Source organism: Muscardinus avellanarius (assembly GCF_963383645.1).
Source record: "Muscardinus avellanarius genome assembly, chromosome: 21".
In the NCBI taxonomy this organism is placed as follows: Eukaryota; Metazoa; Chordata; class Mammalia; order Rodentia; family Gliridae; genus Muscardinus; species Muscardinus avellanarius.
Window position 1 is genome coordinate 4,588,578 of NC_137807.1, and position 22,935 is coordinate 4,611,512.

The 22,935-nt window shown below is 48.0% G+C and overlaps 1 protein-coding gene across 1 annotated transcript in view; it reads left to right on the forward strand.

Annotated features, from left to right (window-relative positions):
- Nucleotides 1-8,714: 8,714 nt before the first annotated feature.
- Nucleotides 8,715-22,935, forward strand: part of TMEM132C (transmembrane protein 132C) — a gene marked incomplete at both ends in the record, with an annotated part of 267,928 nt that continues 253,707 nt past the window's right edge. Inside the window, one exon of the mRNA XM_080717639.1 lies at nucleotides 8,715-8,799. Coding sequence (XP_080573765.1) covers nucleotides 8,715-8,799 — 85 coding nt within the window. The remainder of the gene's footprint in view (nucleotides 8,800-22,935) is intronic.

Here is a 22,935-nt window from a genome sequence, read left to right on the forward strand (position 1 = left end):
TGCAAAATTCACAGGAAATCACCTGTGTGGAGATCCGGCCTGGAGGCTTTCATTTGGCCACACCAACGGCGAACGTTCCTCCGGTGCCCTCTGCTCAGCTCCCTCCTCACGGCCCGCCTCCCCCTGCAGCTGGACACCCTGTCCCCAGATTCTCCTACAAGCCCCACTTGTCACCCTGAGGTCTACCTGAGCTCAGCTGGCCAGGGATTTTTGCTTATCCTCCATTGCCCCCTTCTGGACATCTCCCTCAACTACATAAAGTGCATTCCTAAAAATCAGTCCCCTGTTCTAGCCGGTTCCCTTCCCCAGTTAAGAGCCCTGATGGATAGAATAGTGTTCAGCTCATCAGCAAATAGAATAAGCTTTTGTTTGTTGGTACATATAAACGATGCATGCCTAATGCCTTTTATCTTGGGCAGGTGAAGAACCCACTCCTTCCCACGAACCTTGTTCTTGGTCTCAGTTGCCCGGAGATTTGTTTTCTGGAACTTTCCATAAGATCACATGTGGTTTTCCTTGTTTTAAGTAGAAATCTCTATTTTCCGAAACCATATGTTTTAAAGATTGCCCAGACGTATCCAGCTGCTACAGGTCAAAGGCAAAAGGTCCAGCAGTGACCAGTACTGACTTTTGGAGAGAAAGTATAAAACGCCGATGGACTTAGGACCCTCTTCTGATTTGTGGGCCATTCTGCTTAGACCCAGAAATCGGATTTTATTGGTTTTGTATTTCTACCAGCGGCAAATGACAGGCAGTGCCACGAGGGGGCGCTGTGGCCCTGCCACCACCTACAGGAGGGGCTGGGAACAGGACTATTTCTTCTCTGTGCCAAGGGTATTGGCTTTCTTGTTGCTGGTGTCAATGAAAAAGGTTTGGGCAGGTTTCTATTCGAGACTCCATCTTTTCTAACAGGATGTCAGAGTGTTTTAAGGAGAGGTAAGGGTAGTGTTTTGGGTCTAACTCTAAAGCTCTTGTAGGCACCTGCCATCTCTGAATTGGACAAAGACAGGTGACAAGTGCTAGTTCTGTGTCAAAGCTACCTACGTGTCCCCCATTCTGGGAAACTGGCTAGACCTACAGTGACCCACAAATGCTGCTATGCTGTGGGTGGCTGATCACGGTCAGCAGGAGGGATACTGACAAATTAATAATAAAATGTAGTTCACAGTGGTGGGTGAGTCCGAATTGAATTAAAAAATAAATAAAATTTAGGTCTCTATGAGAGATGAGTATAAAATTGAGAGGATAAAACCAAGACCTCAAGGGTGAAGTCGGTGAGATCAATATCATGGCTGAACCCATCAAAACTCAACGCCCGAGACCTGTTCTCATCTGCTTCTGCATTTGGCAGGTTTGGGGACCGACTCTGGGTAGCAGTTTCTGCTGCTGTTACAGGCTGCCTGCTTTCCTGTCTTGTCCTTTGTGCCTCTGAGACCCTCCTCTCCTTTCTTCCCCACATATGCACTGTTCATCCCCCACCGAGCATGCGATCAAACATCACCTCTTTGAGGGTGTCATGGAGATTTTATTTGACCATACTTAGAGGGATTCAGGTGTGTCCTCTGGCCGGATGTGAAAGCCTTGATATTTCGGTGAGGATGGTTTGTATCCTGGCGTAGTAACACGCAGGGCCCAAATCCCAGTAGCTTAAAAGAGCAAATGTTCTCTTTCATTCAATGTTTGGGTCCATTGCTGCTTGGCAGAGGATTGTATTCATGTAGGGTTCTCAGGATTCCAGGGGGCAGAATGGCCATCACCTTGACCAGTGCCGGTCACTACCGTCCTTTCCAAATGCTGGGTTCTCTGAAAGGCTTTGTTAGGTAAGGACTGTCAACTGAGCTCATGAGAAAACCCCATATTCATGTTTCTGGGAAGATGGGAGTTACCAAGGTGCCCATGGTTTGCTTCCTGCTGAGATGCAGGGAATTGTTAACTTTGATAAAAAAAAATTTCCAGATTGTTGGATTTGGGACAATAAAATGGTGGATAAGTGGGGAGAGAGCAGAGTTGTCCATGATTTATGGAACTGTTATTCACAGAATGGCCCCTCACCCACAGCATCCAGGTCACCCAAAAGCTCTAGAAAAAAGCAGAGCAGTAATCCCCTACCCCAATCTACTGCATCAGAAACAGCATTTTAACAACTTGCCCTGGTAATGGGGTAATGCATACACTCAGTAAAGTTGGAGGATTGTTTAGGTAGAGAAGGGACCCCGTAGCCGGAGTGCTTGAGTTTGAACCCCAGCTCTGCCGGTTCCCAGCTTTGTGACATGGGGTAACTTGCCTGAATTCTCCATCTCACTTGCATCATCTATGAATGGGTTTAATAAAAGCAGCAATGTCGAAAAACTGTTGTGATCCTTAAATGAATAAACACCCGTCAAGTTGCTTAAAGCAGTGTAGGGCACAAAGTAAGGGATCTGAGAGTATGAGAGAGGATGGTGCAGCTGCCGGTGATGGAGACGACGACGATGATGATGATAATGATCATGAGGATGATGATGCAGCTTCTGGCGATCATGATGTCATGATCATAATGGTGATGGAGATGGTGGTGGTGCTGCTGCTGATGGTGGTGGTGATGATGATGATGTAGTGGTGATAAAGATGATGATGGTGGTGCTGATGATGGTGCTGATGATGGTGCTGCTGCTGATGATGTAGTGGTGATAAAGATGGTGATGGTGGTGCTGATGATGATGTAGTGGTGATAAAGATGGTGATGGTGGTGATGATGATGGTGCTGATGATGGTGCTGCTGCTGCTGCTGATGATGTAGTGGTGATAAAGATGGTGATGGTGGTGATGATGATGATGTAGTGGTGATAAAGATGGTGATGGTGGTGATGATGATGGTGCTGATGATGGTGATGGTGATGATGTAGTGGTGATAAAGATGGTGATGGTGGTGCTGATGATGATGGTGCTGATGATGGTACTGCTGCTGCTGCTGATGATGTAGTGGTGATAAAGATGGTGATGGTGGTGCTGATGATGATGGTGCTGATGATGGTGATGGTGAAGATGATGATGATGTAGTGGTGATAAAGATGATGATGATGGTGGTGATGATGATGATGGTGGTGATGATGGTGATGGTGATGATGTAGTGGTGATAAAGATGATGATGGTGGTGATGATGATGGTGCTGATGATGGTGATGGTGAAGATGATGATGGTGATGATGATGATGTAGTGGTGATAAAGATGATGATGGTGGTGATGATGATGGTGCTGATGATGGTGCTGCTGCTGCTGATGATGATGTAGTGGTGATAAAGATGGTGATGGTGGTGATGATGATGATGTAGTGGTGATAAAGATGATGATGATGGTGGTGATGATGATGGTGCTGATGATGGTGCTGCTGCTGATGATGATGATGTAGTGGTGATAAAGATGGTGATGGTGGTGATGATGATGATGTAGTGGTGATAAAGATGATGATGGTGGTGATGATGATGGTGCTGATGATGGTGATGGTGAAGGTGATGATGGTGATGATGATGATGTAGTGGTGATAAAGATGATGATGGTGGTGGTGATGATGATGGTGCTGATGGTGGTGATGATGTTGATGATGATGATGATGATGATGATGATGATGCAGCTTCTGGCGATCATGATGTCATGATCATGATTATAATGGTGATGGAGATGGTGGTCCTGATGATGATGGTGGTGGTGATGATGATGGTGAGGTAGGCGGGGGTACTGGTGATGATGATGGTGCTAAGATGGAGGTGTGATTGCTTTCACTTGTAACCTAATTTGAAGCTTTATTGACTCCATTCCTATAATAAGACAGGCAACATTTGTTAACTCTGAGCCCTAAGGGAGCAAGAAATTCACTCTGTGGGTCTTAGCCGCTAAAGTAGGAGGCATGGGGCGTCCGGCAAGTATCACCTGGGAAGTAAAAGGAAAATCAGGTGTGGCCATTTGAGCATCAGTCATAAGATGGTTCTCATGGACCAAAGTCATCTGCATCCTGCATCTTACCTGGGCAAGCTGGGCCTCTGCTCTCTGCAGGGAAGATTAAACTCAGTCAAGGGTCAGTTTGGGTATGAGAAGCAGAGCATCATGGGTGGTGAGGTCTGTCTGCGGTGTTAAGTGGCAGTTAAAGAAACGAGACCTAATCGAGGCTGCCCAGACACCTAGTGCAGGAAACAGATATGCCTGAGCTCACCTGAGCACACACAGGCGTGGACCAGCCTGGTGAACACTTAGGAGCGTGGGCGCTGAAGCCACGTGGCCTAGCTGCAATCCCATCCCACTCCCTTGTAGCTCAGTGACCAATTTCCTCCTTGACATCAGTTTTCTTGTCTGAAAATTGTCTAGGACAAGAGTGCATGTTCCTAGGGTAGTTAACAGGATCAGTTGTTAATTAGCAAGTATCTAATAAATGCTTGTTATTATTATCACCATCACCATCGCTGTTACTGTCTTAATGAGCTAAAGATAAATGTGTGAATCTCAGTTTCCTCATTAGTAAAAATGAAGCTTATCATCTATAGATGTGTGGTATTTATTTATTAAACCAGGGTTTATCTTTGCATACATGCTTGTGGTAGAGGCTGGGTCTCTATGGCTCAGCAGGTCAACATCATTTCCTATGAAGCTGACATGAAATAAGAAAATTACCAAGTAAACAACTCAGTGAACAGGAGCAGACAGTGAAAAGTCCCCAGAAAATGTCCCCTGAATGGTTTATACTCTTATTGGATGGTGCAAAAGCTAGATTCCTTACTGCATGCAGCCGGAAGAAAGGAAGACTACGTTTTTACATTCGACTGTCTACCCAAGCCAGACTGAGATCTTCCCAAAAGAGAGATGGCAGAGGACCATGGTTTATACCAATGCAAAGCCCTGTCCGGTGACCATGAACGGGCTGTGCTGCTGTTGAGAAATGCCTTTGTTGTTACATGCTAATAAGTGACTTAACTACCTTTCTGGGTCTCAGTCTCCTCTTTTGCACCAATGCTTCCCAAGGTTGCCTCCCAGCCCAACACACCCACAGATACCCAGTTGCTCAGGCATCCTTCTTCCTCTTCCCCGATGCACACTAATGCCCGCTCTACCGCTCCGCTGCCCCCACCCTGGTCCTAGCCACTCAGACTCCTGGGTGCCTTCAGCAGGCTCTGATTTGGCTTATGGGACACATCCTAGAACAAGTCTTAACAATCCTTCTTAAAAAAAAAATAAGACCCTGCAGCCCCTGGGTCCTGGTCTTGGCATGGTTTCTCAGCACAAGAAGTTATTTTCCACAAATCCACTTGGTCAGCCTCACTTCACCCACCATCTCTAACGTTACAACATAAAAAAAACACTTCCCTATCCTGTTGACACGTGTTCACACGTGTCCTTCTCTTAGTGGATGGATTTACTTATTTTTTTAAGAGTCCATCTCCCACACTAGAGTGTAAGGTTTATGAGCTTAGGACGTGCCAATTTCTTTCTTTCTCTTTCTGTCTTTTCGTCCAGTCGAATCCTGGAATCTGTGCTGACTGTTGGTATAAAAGTAACAAATATTTGCTGAGTAAGTAAATAAAATGGCAAAGGAAAATACTATTTTCTTATTAAGATAAATGAGATGGCATATATATATATATATATATATATATATATATATATATATATATATATATATTCAGCACAGAGTTCTTTCCCCCTCTTCCCTGTTTTTGTTTTCCCTGTTTTTTTTTAATCTCTGTTAGTAAGTACCATATTCAGCTCTTTATAATGGCTTTGCAGAATGACCATCGCTGTTTTCTGAGGCCAACATATAGCTCTCTGGTCCGTGTCCTCAGTAGTATGTGTGTATAGGTTCTCTGTCTAGAAACAAACAGTATACAAAATTTTTAAGTCAAATTAACAGGTTCCGTTTTTTGTTTTGTGCGGTATTAACAATTTGGAATTAAAGCATTAGCAAAAAAAAAAAAACAATCTGAAATTGCCTCTTAGACTTAGAAAGCCAGGGCACATGTTCAGGCAGCGGGTCTCCCCTCTCCAGTAACTCTCCTCCAAATCATGTTAAAGTCTCCCTGTGCCTGCAGTCCACAGGGAGTTTTGCAATAACCTTTGAGGAGATTAGGGGCCTCTGATGTTCCTTAAGAAATCCAGAAAGGCATCTGGAAGTGATTTAAGTTAAGGAATTAATGGTTTTGAGGTTAAATAATACACGGCTTTAAACAAAATAAGCACAGGAAACTTGATTAGCGCACAAACCTTTAAGTCCACACCTCCATCTCTGTGGCTCCACCTGAGGATAAATCGACCACACCAGCCCTCCGGTTTGTCTTTGGATTTGTGTGCCTGTTTGGTTGATTCTTTTTAGAAAGTCACTTAAAAGACGACCGAAGGTGAGCTCTGCAGAAGGGATACTCCCTGTTTCCTGGTCTGTTTCTGGAGGGACCAGGAAGACAGCTACTTGCAGAGATGCTCAGAAGCCCCAGTCTATGGGGACACCTGAGGACTGGGGACATTTGAAGAAGCCTTCCTCCTGGAGCTGAATGTGGACACAATGGAGCGCCTCTCTCTCCCTCCCCCTCTCCCCCCCCCCTCTCTCTCTCTCCTCATTTTGAGTTGCTATGCATTTTGTTGCGGTCTGTTCAATTTCCTCCCGTTTTGATTATTTGCACTGCGGAGTCCTTAGTCCAAGAACTGCATTTGTTTTTTGCAATACAGAGAGCAATATTCTCTGCCAAAGGGAAAGAAACGGTGTAGAGAGGGGGGGGCGATTTACGAGCCTGCAAAGAAGAGTGGAGGGAGGGGGTGGAGGACCTATTTGGGCGCTCTTATTTATTTATTTATTTATTTATTTATTTATTTATTTATTTATTGTTCCTATCATCAGCTAGGAGGGAGAGAAGAGAAAGCAGGTCCCAATCCCTCAGTCAGAAATAATGGGATAGGCTCTATTTCTCCCTGATGGTAGGAGGCTGGCAACATTTAAATGAAAAATATTTACTCTCAAGTTACAGAGAGAGAGAGAGAGAGAGAGAGAGAGAGAGAGAGAGAGAGAGAGAAGAATGTGCCTTCCATTTTAGAAGACTGAGTCTACTTTATGACCGGGTCCCCAAGGACCTGTCTGCACTAGAGGACCCAGATGAAGTGTTGTTGGGCAATTATCAGCACACTCCACTTAAAAAATTAAGTCCCCGCTACCCCAGCCTACTGGAACGGGCCTCTTACAGTTATCTTCTGGGCCTGGCTAGGTTTCCAGCCACTTGCTCCCCGAGGGTGGACGGGAGAGCATCTTTTTACAGCCCGAGGCAGAAACCCAGCCCCACTGGAGAAGAGAAGGCCTTCCAGGGCTGGTGCCGGGGAGCCCCCCAACATCGGAGCCCACCCTGGCTTCTCCTTCCTCCTCCTGCTGGGCCCCCAGAGGAAGCGGAGTTGAAGAATGAAGCGCTGGAGATCTTTGGTCGCTGTTTCTTCTCTATCAGTCAAGATTTTCTTTCTTTTTAATTCTTTCCTGGAGGGTTTGGTGAAACGTGACCCAGTCGGTCTTCCTTCTGAGGTTAGCCTGAGCCCGCCTGGGGTGAGACAGGGGCCACTGAGCACTGTCAGTCAGGGAGTCCTGGATGTGAGGGACCCCCAGGCCCTGCGGAGGCGCTTTGGGGAGCTGTTTGGGGAAGAGGTGGAGGGCGGCTCTTCCCCCAGCCAGCAAGGCTCCCGGCTGCAGACTGAACCAATTGCTTTCCAGACACAAGAGGGAGCTGGGGTCCCTCCCTCCGACCCCTTCGTGGCCTGGGAGGCCCTGGCGTCTGTCAGTAACCACACAGGAACTGCTGCTGGGGTCGTGAGAGGTTCCAGGAGAACACAGAGGGGGAAACAGGGGCGAGCGAGCGATGGAGGCAGCAACGGGGACAGACGTCCTTTGTGTTCGCTGCAAAGAGCCCTAGCCCTATTATTGCAGGGCAAGTCTGGCGTGTGTGTGTGTGTGTGTGTGTGTGTGTGTGTGTGTGTGTGTGTGTGTGTTTGGGAAGCTGGTCCCCCCCCCTCATGGTTAATAAAAACCACAGGGGCCGTGATGTGGGACTCCGGCATATAAAAGGATACGCGGTGAATAAACGACTCTCCTCTCCAGCCTGGGTCCAGAGGCACCGCGGCTCCGCGCGCTTTCCCACGCCTCCGTGCACACGCGTGTCCTTGTTCCGCGCGGCGCTGTGCCCACTGCTTAAAAACAACAGCAACAAAATCTGCCCGGGGGATCTTCCGCGACAGCCGCCTGTGACTTTTAATCCCAGATGTTCCGACCCCTCCGAGCCAAAGCGGGGAACGGGCTGAAGTTGGGGGGGGGACCCACGAGCGCCGGGCCCCTGCAGTGGCCACTGGGGGGTCCAGCAGCTCCATCCCGCCTGGCGGTCCCCAGTCCAGCCTCCTCTGCACTGAGGCAGGCGGGCTGCAAACACCCGGGCCCTCGGAGCATCCCGCGAGCATCCCAGGCCGCGGGCGGGGCCTGGGGTGGGCGCGGCCCCGAAGGGTGGGGCTTGCGGGGGGCGGGGCTTGCGGGGGGCGGGGCCTGCCTGGCAGAAGCGGCTGCGGCTGCAGCCGGAGAAAAGTTATCCCGGAGAGCGCGAGCAGCCGCGGGAGCCGGAGCGCCGCGGTGCAGACGCCGAGACGCCGCCGCTGCTGGGGGGCCCGGGCATGGGGCGTCCGGCGGGCGGGCGCTGCGCCCCGGGCTGGCGGCGGGCGGCCTGAGCCCCAGCACGATGCGCTCCGAGGGCGCGGCCCCCGGGCGGGCGGCGCCGCTGTGCGGGGCGCTGAGCCTGGTGCTGGGCGCGCTGCTGGGCAAAGGTAAGCGAGCCCCAGCCGGGGGGCAAGTTCCAGGGGGCCGGGGGCGGCGAACGCGGGGATGCGCAGGGCACCCGGGCTGGCCAGGGCGCTGTCCCAGCCAAGGCGCCTCCTCCAGGGGCCCGTTCCCGTACAAGTGGGCGCTGGGGTTGGGGCCAGTTAAGCTGGTCCAGGACCCCCTACCTGGACCACCCCAGTCCCAGGGCTGCCTCCGGGTGAGGAGGGGGCGTGGCCGAGGGCCCCTGTGTACCCCAAACCCGAGTTCCAAGGGGACCCACCAGGCCCCACGCGGCCGGTCACACCGGGGTGCGTGAGAGGGGAGCCCCGTCCTTCGGTTCGCTCCCTCCAGCTGTGCGCGCCCGCATCCCAACTCAGCTGTCGTGGGGCTGGGGAGGCTGGAGGCTGACCGGGTCCTCTGCGTCCCCTCTCTGCAACCGCCGGGTCCCCAGAACCCACGCCGGCCCACCGAGGGTCGCGCGCGCGCACCGCGCAGCCCACCGTGACCCCAGTTTGGAAGAAACCCGGGACGCCCCCCCCGCGCACCCCGAATTGGGCCTGGTGCGGGCTGGGGAGGCGCAGGGGGTGGCGTGCGCGTCCGGAGCCCCGAGCTGGCTTTCTCCAGCAGTTCCGTCCCCGGAGGGTTGCTATCTCGGTCTTCTTCTCCCTCCTCGGGAGACTGCTACAGGTTAGCGAGGTGGATACAATCGAGCCCAGGTGGGGCTTACAAAAGACAGCTGCGTTGTTGTTATCCTGACCCTACGGTTATATTCCTGTGGGGCCACTGGGCGGGGCGGCGGGAGGCGGCCCCCAGTCCAGCCGCAGGAGCAGCTGGCCCCAGGAGCCATCCCTGCGGGGGACAGCCACTGCGCCTTCAGCAGCTGCGGTGGCCCGGGGAGCCCAGAGGAGCCGGTGGCCCTCCTGTCACCGGCGCCCTGCCGAGGGTCTCGGGTCCATTGGGTTAAGCCGAGGTGTGTCTCCGTGCGTCCCTGTATTCCGCGCCTTCGCGCAGGTCCTGCTGGGCTCTGTCGCCGGGCAGGGAAGCCGCACATCCAGCCTAAGGCACACGCCACTCACTCGCTCCGAGCTCTCCGCGCCAGGGCTAGGGTTGCTCCGGGAGAGACAGGTTGCCAATGGATGGGAAGAAGTAAGGTTTGCTTTGCAAATGCCATTAAGCAACTGCTTGAAATTACAGAGAAATCTGCTCTCCTTGAGGTGGGGGCCCGCTGTGGAGGGCGAGAGTGTGGGGTTTTTTTTTTTTTTTAACATGGTGTCCCTGTCTGTCTAAGGAGAGACTCCAGTAAACAGGGTGTGTGTGTGTGTGTGTGTGTGTGTGTGTGTGTGTGTGTGTGATGTGCATGGGGCTGGGGGGGGTGACACTTTTCTGTTGTGTTTGAAAGGACCAATCTCCAGAAGCCAGTCAGTCTTGAATTCTGCTCTGAATCTAGGTGCTGGCGTTCCGTGACTTGGTTTCCCCAAGTGCAAAGTGTTCTTTTGCAGGATCCTTAACAGACCTCGCAGTGGTCTTCTGAGTGGCGTTTCACGTGGCACCAGGAGTAGAGAAGACATTGCAGGAGAAGGTGGGCTGGGCTCAGTTTAGCCCAGGGAGACCCCCCCCTTCCAGTGTCCTTGAGCTGTTAATCAGGTGAGGACCCTGGACGTGGGTTTTAAAGCAAGTTGGGGACTTTTCCTAATTAAAGCCCGAGTCCTCTGTGGACGTATGTGCAGGTTCTTTCTAAAGAATTTCACTTTCAATTTAGAATAGTGACCGTCACAAATGGTCATGGACAGGGGGCTGGGAGCAGCAATTTTGCAGGGAAGTAGGGCTGGGACCAGTTTTCCAGGTGCTAATTCCAAGCAGGTGGAGTGATGAGGTTCCCTGGCTAGGCAAGCCCACCTGCCCAAAGCCGCCTTGGCCAGGCTTCAGTGTGACCTTGACTTGTGGGCTTCTCTGTCCTTGCCCTGGCTTCTAGGTGTTTCCCGCTGTGGTGGGGTAAGCATGGGTGGGTCTGTAGCCCATCTTTTGCATAAAATTTCTTCACTTTATCTCTCACGATCAAAACTAGCTGCTAATTTCTCCAACTGATTCCTCTACAAATAAAATGTTTGTGCCCTAAAATATCTTATAGAAAGGAATATTTTCTGTCTCCCTTGTTTAAATTTGTACTGTCTTAAAAATATAAACAAACCTCTGACTTCCTTTGCAAGGATCTATCTACAGTGTGTGTGTGTGTGTGTGTGTGTGTGTGTGTGTGTGTGTACGTATGTACTGGAAATTGAATCCAGAGACATTCTACCTCGAAGCTATACTCCCAGCCCTATTTTATTCTTTATTTTGAAACAAGGTCTTACACTAGCCTTGGTGGCGCACGCTTCTAATCCCAATACTTGGGAGGCTGAGTCAGGAGGATCACAGGTTCGCAGCCAGCCTCAGCTACTTAGGAGTCAGGATCCTCCACAACTTAGTGAGACCCTGTTTCAAAATAAAGAATAAAATCTGGCTGCGGGTGTAGCCTGGAGGTAGAATACCTCTGGGTTCAGTCCCCAGCACCATGAAAAGAAAGAAAGAAAGAAGGAAGGAAGGAAAGAAAGAAAGAAAGAAAGAAAGTCTCGCTAAGTTGAGGAGGGCCTTGCTAAGTTGCTGAGGCTGGCTGTGAACTTGCCATTCTCCTGGCTACAAGGTTGGCTTCTGGAATGCTTGAGGCCACTGATCAATTTCTTAATATCAACCATGTGTTTATTTATTTTTGATGGTGAATTTAGAAGCTTTGGAAATCATCAGGTTTGGGAAGACGTAATTGTTTTCAGAAAGTACCATAAATAGGACAGAGCATTGAAAGAAAGGAATCTTTTTTTTTTTTTTTATTAAGACAGATACTGAAGGTAAAATATCCCTGAGTTCAGGCTTGACCCATTGGGCGCTGTGATGTGGGCAGAGAGGTAATGGAAGGCTAAGACATGCTCCCAAGTTCAGTGATGGTTTCCAGTCACGTTTTCTGAAATCGGTAGGGCCACCTGTGTTTGCAGACGTGGAATTACTGAGGTCCTTCAATAATATGATCGGTAGGTAGAGGCGAAGGACTGAGCACTCATACCATACAGCACCTCAGCCTTGCTCTGCGGCGCTGACCCATAATTGCACACATGGGTAATCGTGCACCGAACATCAGTCTCTGTGTAAAGAAGGATGGTGAAGACCCCACATAGCTTCCCTCACTCCCGCCCTGGCCGCCCAGTGAATTCAGTACCAACCACCAAACCTTCCATTGGCCAGCACTGTGGGGATTTGAGGCTTCTGTTAAGGGGTTTGAAACCCCTGATAGGTGTGAGGAGGATCAGGAGGAGGGTACCGGGATGGGGAGGTCCTTCTCAGCCAGCCCATGATGCTCAGGGGAGGAGGAGTTTGCCTTCCCCGCCACAAGCTCAACACACAGATGTGCCTAGGATGCTCGGCAAAGGCGCACATGTGTGTCCTCCCCATCTGTCCATCCCTTAAGCTGTCCCTCCCTGCTGTATTCCAGCTTCTTAGAGGGCATTCTGATAAACCATCAGACCCTGGCTGGCCCTAGATCTCCTCCGTAACCCAAAGCTCTTGACTAATGCCTGAAGATACCCTGTAGTCTGGAGACAAGTGCTACTTGAGCTCCCACCATTTGGAAACCGGAGAAGTCACACTTGAAATCAGGAGATGTCCACGATGCACGTGTGTGTGTGTCAAGATGCCACGCCCTGCTTCATAACTACTTACAATTTTATTTTATTTATTTTTTTATTTTTTATTTTTTTGGTAGTACTGGGGTTCCTGGAAGCCCTTCTTCCTCCGGGCTACACTCCCAGACCTATTTTATATTTTTGAAACAGGGTCTCTTAACGCCAGCGCGGCTGGCTTCAAACCTGCGCGATCCTCCTGTCACCGCCTCCCAAGCGCGGGGATTACAAGTGTGCGCCACCACGCCCGGCTTACAATTTTATTTTTAATAAAAAATTAGTCCCCTCCTAGATTGCTAGGAGTTGCAGATAGAATTTTATCAAATACCCTTTTGCATCTATGAAGGCGGCCTAATAAGTGATCTCTTTTATTCTGAAGAAAAAAAAAAAAAACTCAGGATTTTCAGCTTCTCTTAAAAGTGTGAGCACTTTGTCGAACCTGCGTGTGTCTGCCCTGTGCTGGTGCTGAGTAGGCATGGTTTTTCAGGAGGGTGTGTTTATTCAGGTCCTTTTCCTCCTGTTTTCCTGCCTGGCCCTCTACATGGGCGTGTGAGTGCTTCTGTGCGCTCTGTTCTCAGTACCTATTGTGAGCTTAGTCACAGGGGTGGCTGGAGTCAGGCAGGGCAGAGCTCAGAACACTCAATTATTTTACTAGTTAGCACCTCCAAGAGCTGAGGTGGGAACGTAGCCGTTGGATGTATTAGTTGGAGTCTCCGACATCCACAGTCGTGAAGAGCAAGGTTAACGAAAAGGAGCCTTTGGTATATTAATTGGAGTGAGGACGAATATTCCTGAATTAATGAGATACATGGAGTGTCTGATTGACAGACTTTTGTGTGACAGTCCACTTTGTTTAAAAACCAGGTTTATTAAAGTATGATTGCATACAATAAAATTCACACACACACCCCTTTTGGCACCAGGGATGGAGCTCAGGGGCATGCTATCTCAGCTCTTTCAGTGTTTAAATTTTGAAACAGGGTCTTGCTAAGTTGCCCAGGCTGGCCTCAAGCCTGCGATCCTCCCGCCTCAACCTCCAAAGTACTGAAATTATAGGTGTGTACCACCATGCTCGGCTGAAAAGTCACCCTTTTTAGTACGTGGCCCTAAGTTTTGGCAAACATACGTGGTTATGCAAACATTACACAATTAAGGAATGAGATATTTCGATCACCCTCAAGACCTTTCGTGTCCCTTTGTAGCCACCTTTAGCCCGAGCCACCATGGATGTGTTTTTTTTTTTTTTCCTAATGCCGTAAGAATGGGATCATGAAGCATGCAGCTTCCACATCTACTTTCTTTTCATCAGCACTATGCATTGACATCCACCTTGCCATCAGCAGTCTGTCCCTTACTAATGGCGTGTAACAAACAGTCCGTGCACTCCAAAATTTAGTGGCGATTGTCGCTCACCTGTGAGATAGACACTTGATAACTTTGTACAAGATTGGCTACAGTTCTTCCACCCATGTCCCATTTGAAAGACATCTGGGTGACTCCAGTTTTTGTGATGGTCACAAACCTTGCCCCCCAACTTCACAAACTGGCTTTCATGTGAACAGATGGTTTCTTTTTTTTCCCAGGAATTAGTAGGTACTCTGGAAATTGCACTAAAAAACTGTATTTAAACAAGGGTTGAGCCAGGCATGGTGGCGCACGCTTGTAATCCCCGCGCTTGGGAGGCGGAGGCAGGAGGATCCCGCAGGTTCGAAGCCAGCCTCAGTTACTTAGTGAGGCTCTCAGCAACTTAGTGAGACCCTGTTTCCAAATAAAATATTAAAAAAAGGTCTGAGTGTATAGGCCGGAGGTAGAAAGCCTCTGGGTTCCACCCCCAGTACCACCAAAATAATAATAATAATAATAATAATAATAATAATAATAATAATAAATAAAGGTTGAAACCTTGCATTCCCACCAGCCAAAATAAAAGGAAAAGAAAAAAAAAAGTGTTCCCAACACTTTTCTCTCCAGTCACACTTAATCGTACCCTTTTTGTTTTGTTTGATTTTGATAAGTGAGCAGTAGATATTTCTTCGAGATTCTTACTGACAGTGTTGAATATTCTTGTGTTTATTGCCATCCTTATATCTTTGGCAAAATGTCTTTTATTTTTCAAATATCATGCTCATTTCTTATTGGTTGCTTAGTTTCTTGTTATTGGTCTTTGTGGGTACATCATAAGTTTTAGATGCAAGTCTTTTTTAGCATTTTATTTATTTAATTAATTAATTTATTTTACATTTTTTATTGCTGCATTATATTTTTACATCATAATGGGGTAAAAAAAAACTTGTGTAGTCATAAAAGCACACATCACCCAGTCAGCCCCCACCTAGTCCCCACCCCACTGCCTCCCCATCCCTCCCTCCCATGCTTGGGCAAGTCCTTTATAAAATTGCATTTTACAGACATTTTTTCATTGTACATCTTTGGAACAGCAGAGATTGTAAATTTATTTAGTCGAACTTATTAACAGTTTCTCAATGATTGTGCTTATAGTGTAACATCTAAGTGATCTTTGCCTAAGTACTAAGAATCTGTCAAGGGTCTACCTATGGCATTGGTTAAGTCTTCTGTATTACTATTGATGTTTATTCTCTCAGTTACCAAGAGAGAGAAAGATTGGAATCTCCAACCAACTTGTGGCTTTGATATTCTCTCTCTCTCTCTCTCTCTCTCTCTCTCTCTCTCTCTCTCTGCTGTGTGTGTGTGTGTGTGTGTGTGTGTGTGTGTGTGTGGTGTGTGGTGTGTGGTACTGAGGATTCGACCAAGGCATTCTACCTCCAAGATATACCCCCAACCCTTTTTAATGTTTTTATTTTTTTGAAACAAGGTCTCACCAAGGTGCAGAGGGTCTTGCTAAATTGCTTAGGCTGGCCTCAAACCTGTTATCCTCCCATCTCAGCCTCCCAAGTACTGGGATTGCAAGTGTGTGCCACCATGCCTGGATTTTGTCTATTTTTAATTTCAGTCCTGCCAACTTTTGCTTTGTGTATTTTGGAACACTGTTTTAAACTTACATACTCTCAGGATCATTATGTCCTTTTAGTGAATTTGCTCCCATTATTATGATGTAATATCTCTTTTTATTCTTGGAAATTATTCCTTGTCCAGAAGTCTGTTTCATCCAATATTAATATGTCCACCTTGGCTTCTTTTGGTTAATGTTTGCATGGCCCTGTCTTTTTCATCTTTCTACTTTTAAGCAGTGACTTTGTGTTTACTGTTGACTGTTTATAGATAACAAGCAATTGTGTTTATCTTGTATGTCCAGCCCAACAATCTCTGTCTTTTAATTATTGTGTTTAAGCCATTTATATTTAATGTGATTATCCATGTTTATATTAAGAGCTAACATTTAGCTCACTTTTTCTTTGATGTTTCTCTTTATTCTCTTTTTCTTGTTTTGTTGCTTTTAGAGTATTTTTATGATTCCATTTTATCTCCACCATTGGGTTATTATTTATACAGCTTTTTAAGGTTCAGTCATTGCCCTGAGGTTTATAAAATGCATCTTTAATAAATCAAAGCTTACATTTGGTTATGTTATGCTTCTTCATATGTCATGCATTAACCTTAAAAGAGGATATCCCCAATACCTTTCTCCCTGTCTATAAAATCTTTATTCAGGTACACATGTTTCTATACCATAAGTATGGTTAATACTTGGTCATTTAGAGATCATCTATCTCTTTTAAAAAATAAAAAGTGTGTCTCATTGGCTCGCACTTGTTTCTGAGTGGGCACTTCTGATATCCTTGGAATTGTTTTCTCTGCAGGATTTTATTCTCTCTCCTGCCTGTGTGCTGAGTTCTCTTGCGTGCGTACCTGAGGGGTTTAGAAGCTGCTGCCTTCCAGGTGTGAATGAAGGTGAAATACAGCCCAGCTAGAGACTGAGTTAGCAAATTTTCCAAAACAATAAGTTCCAGCTACTCTCCCAGAGAGGCTGATTCTCGCCTCCTGTATCAGGCCATTGATCTTTTCTTTGATTCAGGCTGTTCTTAGTGGCATGTGAGGACTGTTACATTCATGCTTGCAGGTGGCTGGCAAAGATCCTAGAGCCACCCAAAGGCTCAGTAGAGAAGTCTGATCTTCTCTCTAGAAAACATTTCTTTTTTCTTGATGGCCTTCACATGGCCAGCTGTATAGTGAGGTGTCACACGAGAACTAATCACGGACTGTAATTGGTGTCACCGAAACCAACCTCCACTATGAATCTGTGTTCTGCCAGTATCTAGGCACAATGATCAGAAACCTTTGGCTGTTAGCAGCAGAAAAATCTGAGGGCCACTTTAGAAATATGTGCTTGGGGACCGGGAGCTCATGATCCACCAGAAGGGTGAAGAACCGGGTTTTCTAAAAACTAGAAGCTGCCTCGCTCCAGGGTCTTGGTCATTGTAATTGAGGTCTGCCTTCTTCAAGGCAACACTGAATATTTTGGATAACTTCTTTTTTTTTTTTTTTGTCTCTAGTCTCAGGTTTTAGATTCCAAGGAGAAGAAATCCCCTAATCTTCGCTGAACTTTAGAATCACCTAAAGAAATTTTTAAAATGCCAGTTCTCAGACTCTGCACCAAACTAGCTGAATCAGAGCCTTGGGTATTGGTGGAGTAGATTGATTTTTCTTTTTCTTTTTTTTTGTTTTTGAGTACTGGGGATTGTTGACCTCGAGAACCTTCTGCCGCTGAGCTACACCCCCAGTCCTTTTACTTTTAAAACAGGATCTTGCTACGTTGCTGGGGCTGGCCTCAAACCCGCAATTCTCCTGCCTCAGCCTCCCACGTACTAGGATTACAGGTATGCAGCAGCATGCCTAGCTGATCTTTTTCTCTCTTTTTCAAATCTTTCAGAAGGTCTTCAGGTGGTCCTAAGGTGTGGTCAGGGATGTGACCAGGTAGCATGTGTCTAGCTCTAACTAAAAGAAACCAAAAGCCTGAAAGTTCCTCCCTTTTATATCACAGGAAAAGGGTGAAGTAGACAGACTGGATTCAATTCCAGTCCTCAGGAGTGTGAGACGGCAGGATCTCAGATGCAAGGCCAGGCTCAGCCACGTGCTGAGACCCTCTGCAACTTAAGGAGACCCTGTTTTTTTTTTTTTTTTTTTTTTAATCCTCCCAGAGGATAACTGAAGAACTGTACACAAACAAGGCGGCTGGATGCTGGATACAAGGTCCACCAATGTCTTTCCCACCAGCTGAGACCTGGTGTGTACAAGAGCATAGCTTCTGAGCCTCTGGTTTTGTTCTATAAAAAGCAAATGACATTTGGTGGCACGTACCCTGCAGTATCTTACAACAGTGGGCTTGAGACACCTAGCACAGGATCGGTTTGCCAGGGTTTTGATAACAAATTGCCACAAACTGGGCAACTTAGTCTAGCACTTCATAGAGACCGCGTAATATCTTAATAGAACAGATTCACTCTCAGATCTCAAGGCAGACGTCCCGAGCTGCAAAGTCAGCAGCGCCGTGTGCCCTCTGAAGTCCCTAAGACGGGGTCCTTCCTGCCTCCAGCTTCCAGGGCGCCAGGTGTCCCCTGGCACGCGGCCACCCTCGCCTGGCTCCTGTCTCTGTCTTTGCCCGTCTGTCTTCTCCCTCTGCACAGTCCTTTCTGTCTCAGAGAACTCTCATCAGTGGATGGGCGGCTTCTCTAACTCAGGATGACCCTTCTGAGATCCCAGACTTAATGACATCCGCAAGCACGCTTCCTCTAAGGATGGATTCGTCCGCAGGCTCTGAGTGGATGTGTCCTTGGGGGGCCGTTCAAGTCATTACCCACAGTAAGACTTGGCAAGTAATAAAGTTCAAAACTCACGCGTGTTATTATAGGTGTGATGATTAAAGTCAGGAAGAAGCCAGACCCCGTACAACACAATATAAAGCGCACAGAGATGTTCAAAAATAACCGGCAACATAGCCAGGCGTGGTGGAGTACGCCTGTGATCCCAGTTGCTGAGAGCGGAGGATGAGGTTCGAGGACAGCCTCGGCCACTTCTTGAGACCCTCAGCCACTTAGCAAGACCCTCTTTCAAAAATAAAAATAAAAATAAAAATAAAAAGGGGCTTGGGTGGGGTATAGCTCAGAGATAGAATATCTCTGGGTTCAATCCCCAGTACCAATAAATCACATACATATATATACATATACATATATACACATACATACATTAAAAGTAACAGAAAAATGTCAAAAAGCAAACAGACACAAACAGCATGTTTAAGAGAAAAAAGGAACGGGGAGAGCCACTCATGTGAGGGTCCGCTAGTTAGAAACCGAAATAGAAAGCCAGGGACTTCTATTATGCCACAGTACATTAGCCACTGCTGCTCCTAGCTCTGTTCACGGTGCTCCTGATACAGTCCTAAATGCCCCCCCCCCCAGGTTCCCCGGATCCTCCAGCCTCCCAGAGCAGCTGCCAGGCCTCTCTGGGGTCACTTTTTTGCCCAGTTCAGCAATGGACGCTTTCCGTCTCTCTTGCTCAATCTGTCCCTCTCGGCCTGAATTATGGCGCCTGCTTCCTGCTGCGTTTCTTCACTGTCTCTGCGGACTCCCCCGACGCTGTAGAAGTGTGGATTTCTCCCAGCTCTGGAAGCCCATTAGCAACTCTTTGAGGCAATAAAGGATTCTGCAGTCTCAAAATGAAGCAACTTTTCAGGACTCCTCCTCAATCACCATCCCCAAACACACACACACACACACACACACACACACACACACTAGTTAGTAGTCCCTGGTCTTATCACTGAGTTACAGCTTAGTGCTAATTTTAAGAAAAAGCAAATAGGAAAACAAAACCAAGAAGGCTTGCTCGAGTATCATTGTCAAAAAAATAAAAAATAAAAAAAGGCAAAAAATTTCATACTCCATACTGTAAACTGGATTGACACTGCAAAGGTGTTTTTTTTGTTTTGTTTTGTTTTCATCGGAAACAATGAGGTTGTGTTTGAAACTGTGGGCCAGTTGTTTTCTCTCTACCTGCCTGATAGAAAATGTCATTTGAATGCATGCCAAATTTGTTTGTTTAAGTCATGATTCCTTTGTTTGAAAAGAAAGAAGGAAAGAAAGAAAGGCAGACAAAACAGTTTAAGTAAACCATACCAAAGCCAAAAAGAGACAAAAAAAAGGAATGCATTGCCATGAGTAAACTGTGGGCTTCGGGTACAGCGGGACCCAGCATCACTGGTTCCTGTCCCTCTTCTCCCTTGGTCCTCTGGGCTCCATTTTGCCTTCATCTGGTGGTCATCATCGGCAGCAGCTCGCTCCTGTCCTATATTCTTTCCCCCAACATACCTGCCTAAAAGAAAGTGACTTCCCAATTAATTGTAGAGGAAGCCGCGGAGCCGAATCTCAATTCCATAGTGGCCCAATCTCGAGCCAGCTGTGGTGGCGACGAGGAATGGGACTCTCTGATTGGCCAGGTCAGGGATCCCCCATCTCACAGCCTGGGAAGAGGACATCTCCATCTCAGAGTGCGAAGGGTCAGGAGGCCCTGGGATAAACGGGGCATTTTCAGAAGAAGGGAGAAGCTCCAGGCACACGGGACCCTCCCAGCACGCTGAGGAGCAGAGGGGAGGGAGAAGGAGCAGGGCAGAGGGAGGCCTGGCCCTCACAGGCGCACGCAGAGCTAGGAAGAGCCATGAGCGGGCGCTGGCTTGGGCTGCAGGTGCGTACACAAGGACGTCCCTGCTTAGTGCTGACCCGCCTTCCAGCAGTCTCCCGCTGATTCTCTGTCCGCCTGGGTACCCACTCGTTCACCCAGCAAACATCTCTCCAGCACTGACATCAGACCAGACCCTGAACTCATCACATCCCCTGCCCCTCCTCGCAGACGGGGAGACCTCTCCTTCACCCCAGGACTTCCGTGTGCTCTGGGTGGAATCCCTGTGCCTCCGCTCTCCCAGGCTGCCCTCGAAGGCTCCCTGCAGCATCCTCCCCAGATGAGGAAAAGCACACGTGGGCCAGGGCCCCACCGGGCTCCTCCCGCCTTCTCCAGCTTCATGGCTCCATTGTGTCCCCCACTGCCGCAGCGGGGGTGTGCTCGCTCCGGCCCTTTCTGTACGCGTTTTGGGTCAGTACACAGCCCCGGGTCACCATTCCGCTAATGAGTTGACTCAGAGAGCAGGCTTTTCTCTTTCACCTTCACATTTCAACCCTCCGGCCTCTCCCGTGCGCGTGCCGTCTCCACCGTGCCACTTGCTCGCTGGGGGCTAGAGCGCCCGCCTGCTCTGTCCACCTTTGGACAGCCCTGTCTTGCTGGCCGGTCCCTAGTGCCTGGCACATGGGAAACCATGATATTTGCCCAAGGAGGGAAGAAAAGAATAAAAGGTTTCTTTCTGTTTTGGTCTTCCTATATTCTCTTTTACATCCTGAGCTAATTTTTTTTTTTTTTTTGTACTGAGGATTGAACCCAGGGGCATTCTACCTCTGAACCCCTGAGCTGCACCTCCAAACCTATTTTATTATTTTTTTACATTTCAAAACAGGGTCTCATTACATTGTTGAGAGCCTCACTAAATGGTTGAGGCTAGCCTCGAACCTGCAAGCCTCCTGTCTCAGCCTCCCACATACTGGGATTATAAGAACGCATAGCCATGCCTTGCTGATTAATCTCTTAAATCTTGACGGCTAAGAAAAGTAGAAAGGTGAGTTCACTGGCTCCTGTTGTTGGGATCTATTTGTAGCTCCTTCTTTGTCCCCCAATGACTCTACCTCTTGCTGGGGGGCCTTGTCCAAGTCTCCAGTGACAGCACCTTGCCCTCTTGTCTCTTCTAAAGAAGGTGCTCCGCTTGTGTCTCTGGGTACCCGGCATCGCTTTTTCAAATTTTCTCCTTAAGTGGTCCCTTCTTTGTTAGAGAAATGTGAGCCATTGGCCTTGGATGCTCTTTCCCTCCAAGAACGACACACATACAAATAAAATTTCTTGTACTTCATGGAAGATGGTTGGACATTTGTGCTTCTCTGTACCTTTAAAGAAATGGAAACCTATACAAATGGTCCAAGAAAAAGTGACCAGGACATCTGTACCTGAGCCATGTCAGAGTCTTGACTGTGCTGCTCACCACCCCCTGAATATTTTCAGTACCTTCTTACCAACAGGGACATTCTCTTACAAAGCCAAAATATAGTGTCAAAAGCAGGAAACTTCCATTCAGGCAGGGTGGTGCCTGCTGTAATCCCAGTACTTGGGAGGCTGAGCCAGGAGGATTCAAGAACAGCCTTGGCGATTTAGCAAGACAGTGTTTCCAAAAAGAAAGCAGTCTGGGGGTGTAGCTGAGAGGTAGAATGCCCCTGGGTTCAATCCCCAGCACCCCAAAAAATTAATTATCAGAGAATTTCCATTGCTGTAGTACAGTCATCAAATCCTGAGACACCCCCCCCAACTTGGTATTTTCTTTTTGTTGTTGTTTTGCTTTAGTAGTATTGGAGATTGAACCCAGGGGCATTTAACCTCTGAGTTACACTCCCAGCCCAACTTTATATTTGAAACAGAGTTTCACTAGGTTGCTGAGAGCCTCACTAAATTTCTGAGTCTGGCCGCGAACATGCAATCCTCCTGTCTCAGCCTCGCAAGCACTGGGATTACAAGCGTGCGCCACCACATCTGACCCAACCCGGTATTTCTTGACATCCCAATGCGTTCCTTCATAGCAAAGGATATGGTTTAAAATCAAATGTCGTGGGGTTTCGAGTTATCATAGTGATTTTCCTTGCATCTTTTTATGAGTTTCATCACATTGATTCGGGCTGGTCAAGAACTTGCCCCACCTTCAGATACGGACTAGTTCTTGCATGACCTCGGCGTTCCTGAGGACACACGCCGGTTTTCTTACGATCCGGATGCGGTTACCTTACGATCCGGGTGCTGCTGCAGATCTGGGCTGGTTATATCACAATCTTGACATTGCCTGGCGGTCCCATGATCTTGGTGTCTGACCTTGGCACTGTTGGCGGTGTGGGCTGGTCCTCTGGTGCCCGAGGTGTATTGGATGCTGCGTGGTACTTAGGTTTGGACTCTGCGTCTTGGGCACTATTTCCCTACCGTGATACTCTTCTCTCCTTTACATATCATCAAGGGATACAAAATATGAAGGTGTACATTTTAGTCACTTGGTGAAGGCGTAAAACAAATGAATATTTTTTTTGAAAAGATGTCCGGCAACCACGTGACTATCCCACCTTACATGCTTCAGGGTTTCCTTTGCGAATCTGCAATGGGGTGAGCGCCTGGGTTTCTCTAGTTTATATTTCTGGACCAAAACTATTTATTTTGATACTTAAAATACCCCAGATTTGGCCCTCAGGCATCACTTTGTGAATATGTCCATGTCACGCGAACATGCCTTCATTAATCTCTAAGCAGGCCCCTGATTTTCGGAGAGAAGATCTTCCAGGTTAATCTGTATCTTCCTGCCCCGGTCCCAGGGTTAGCTCAGTT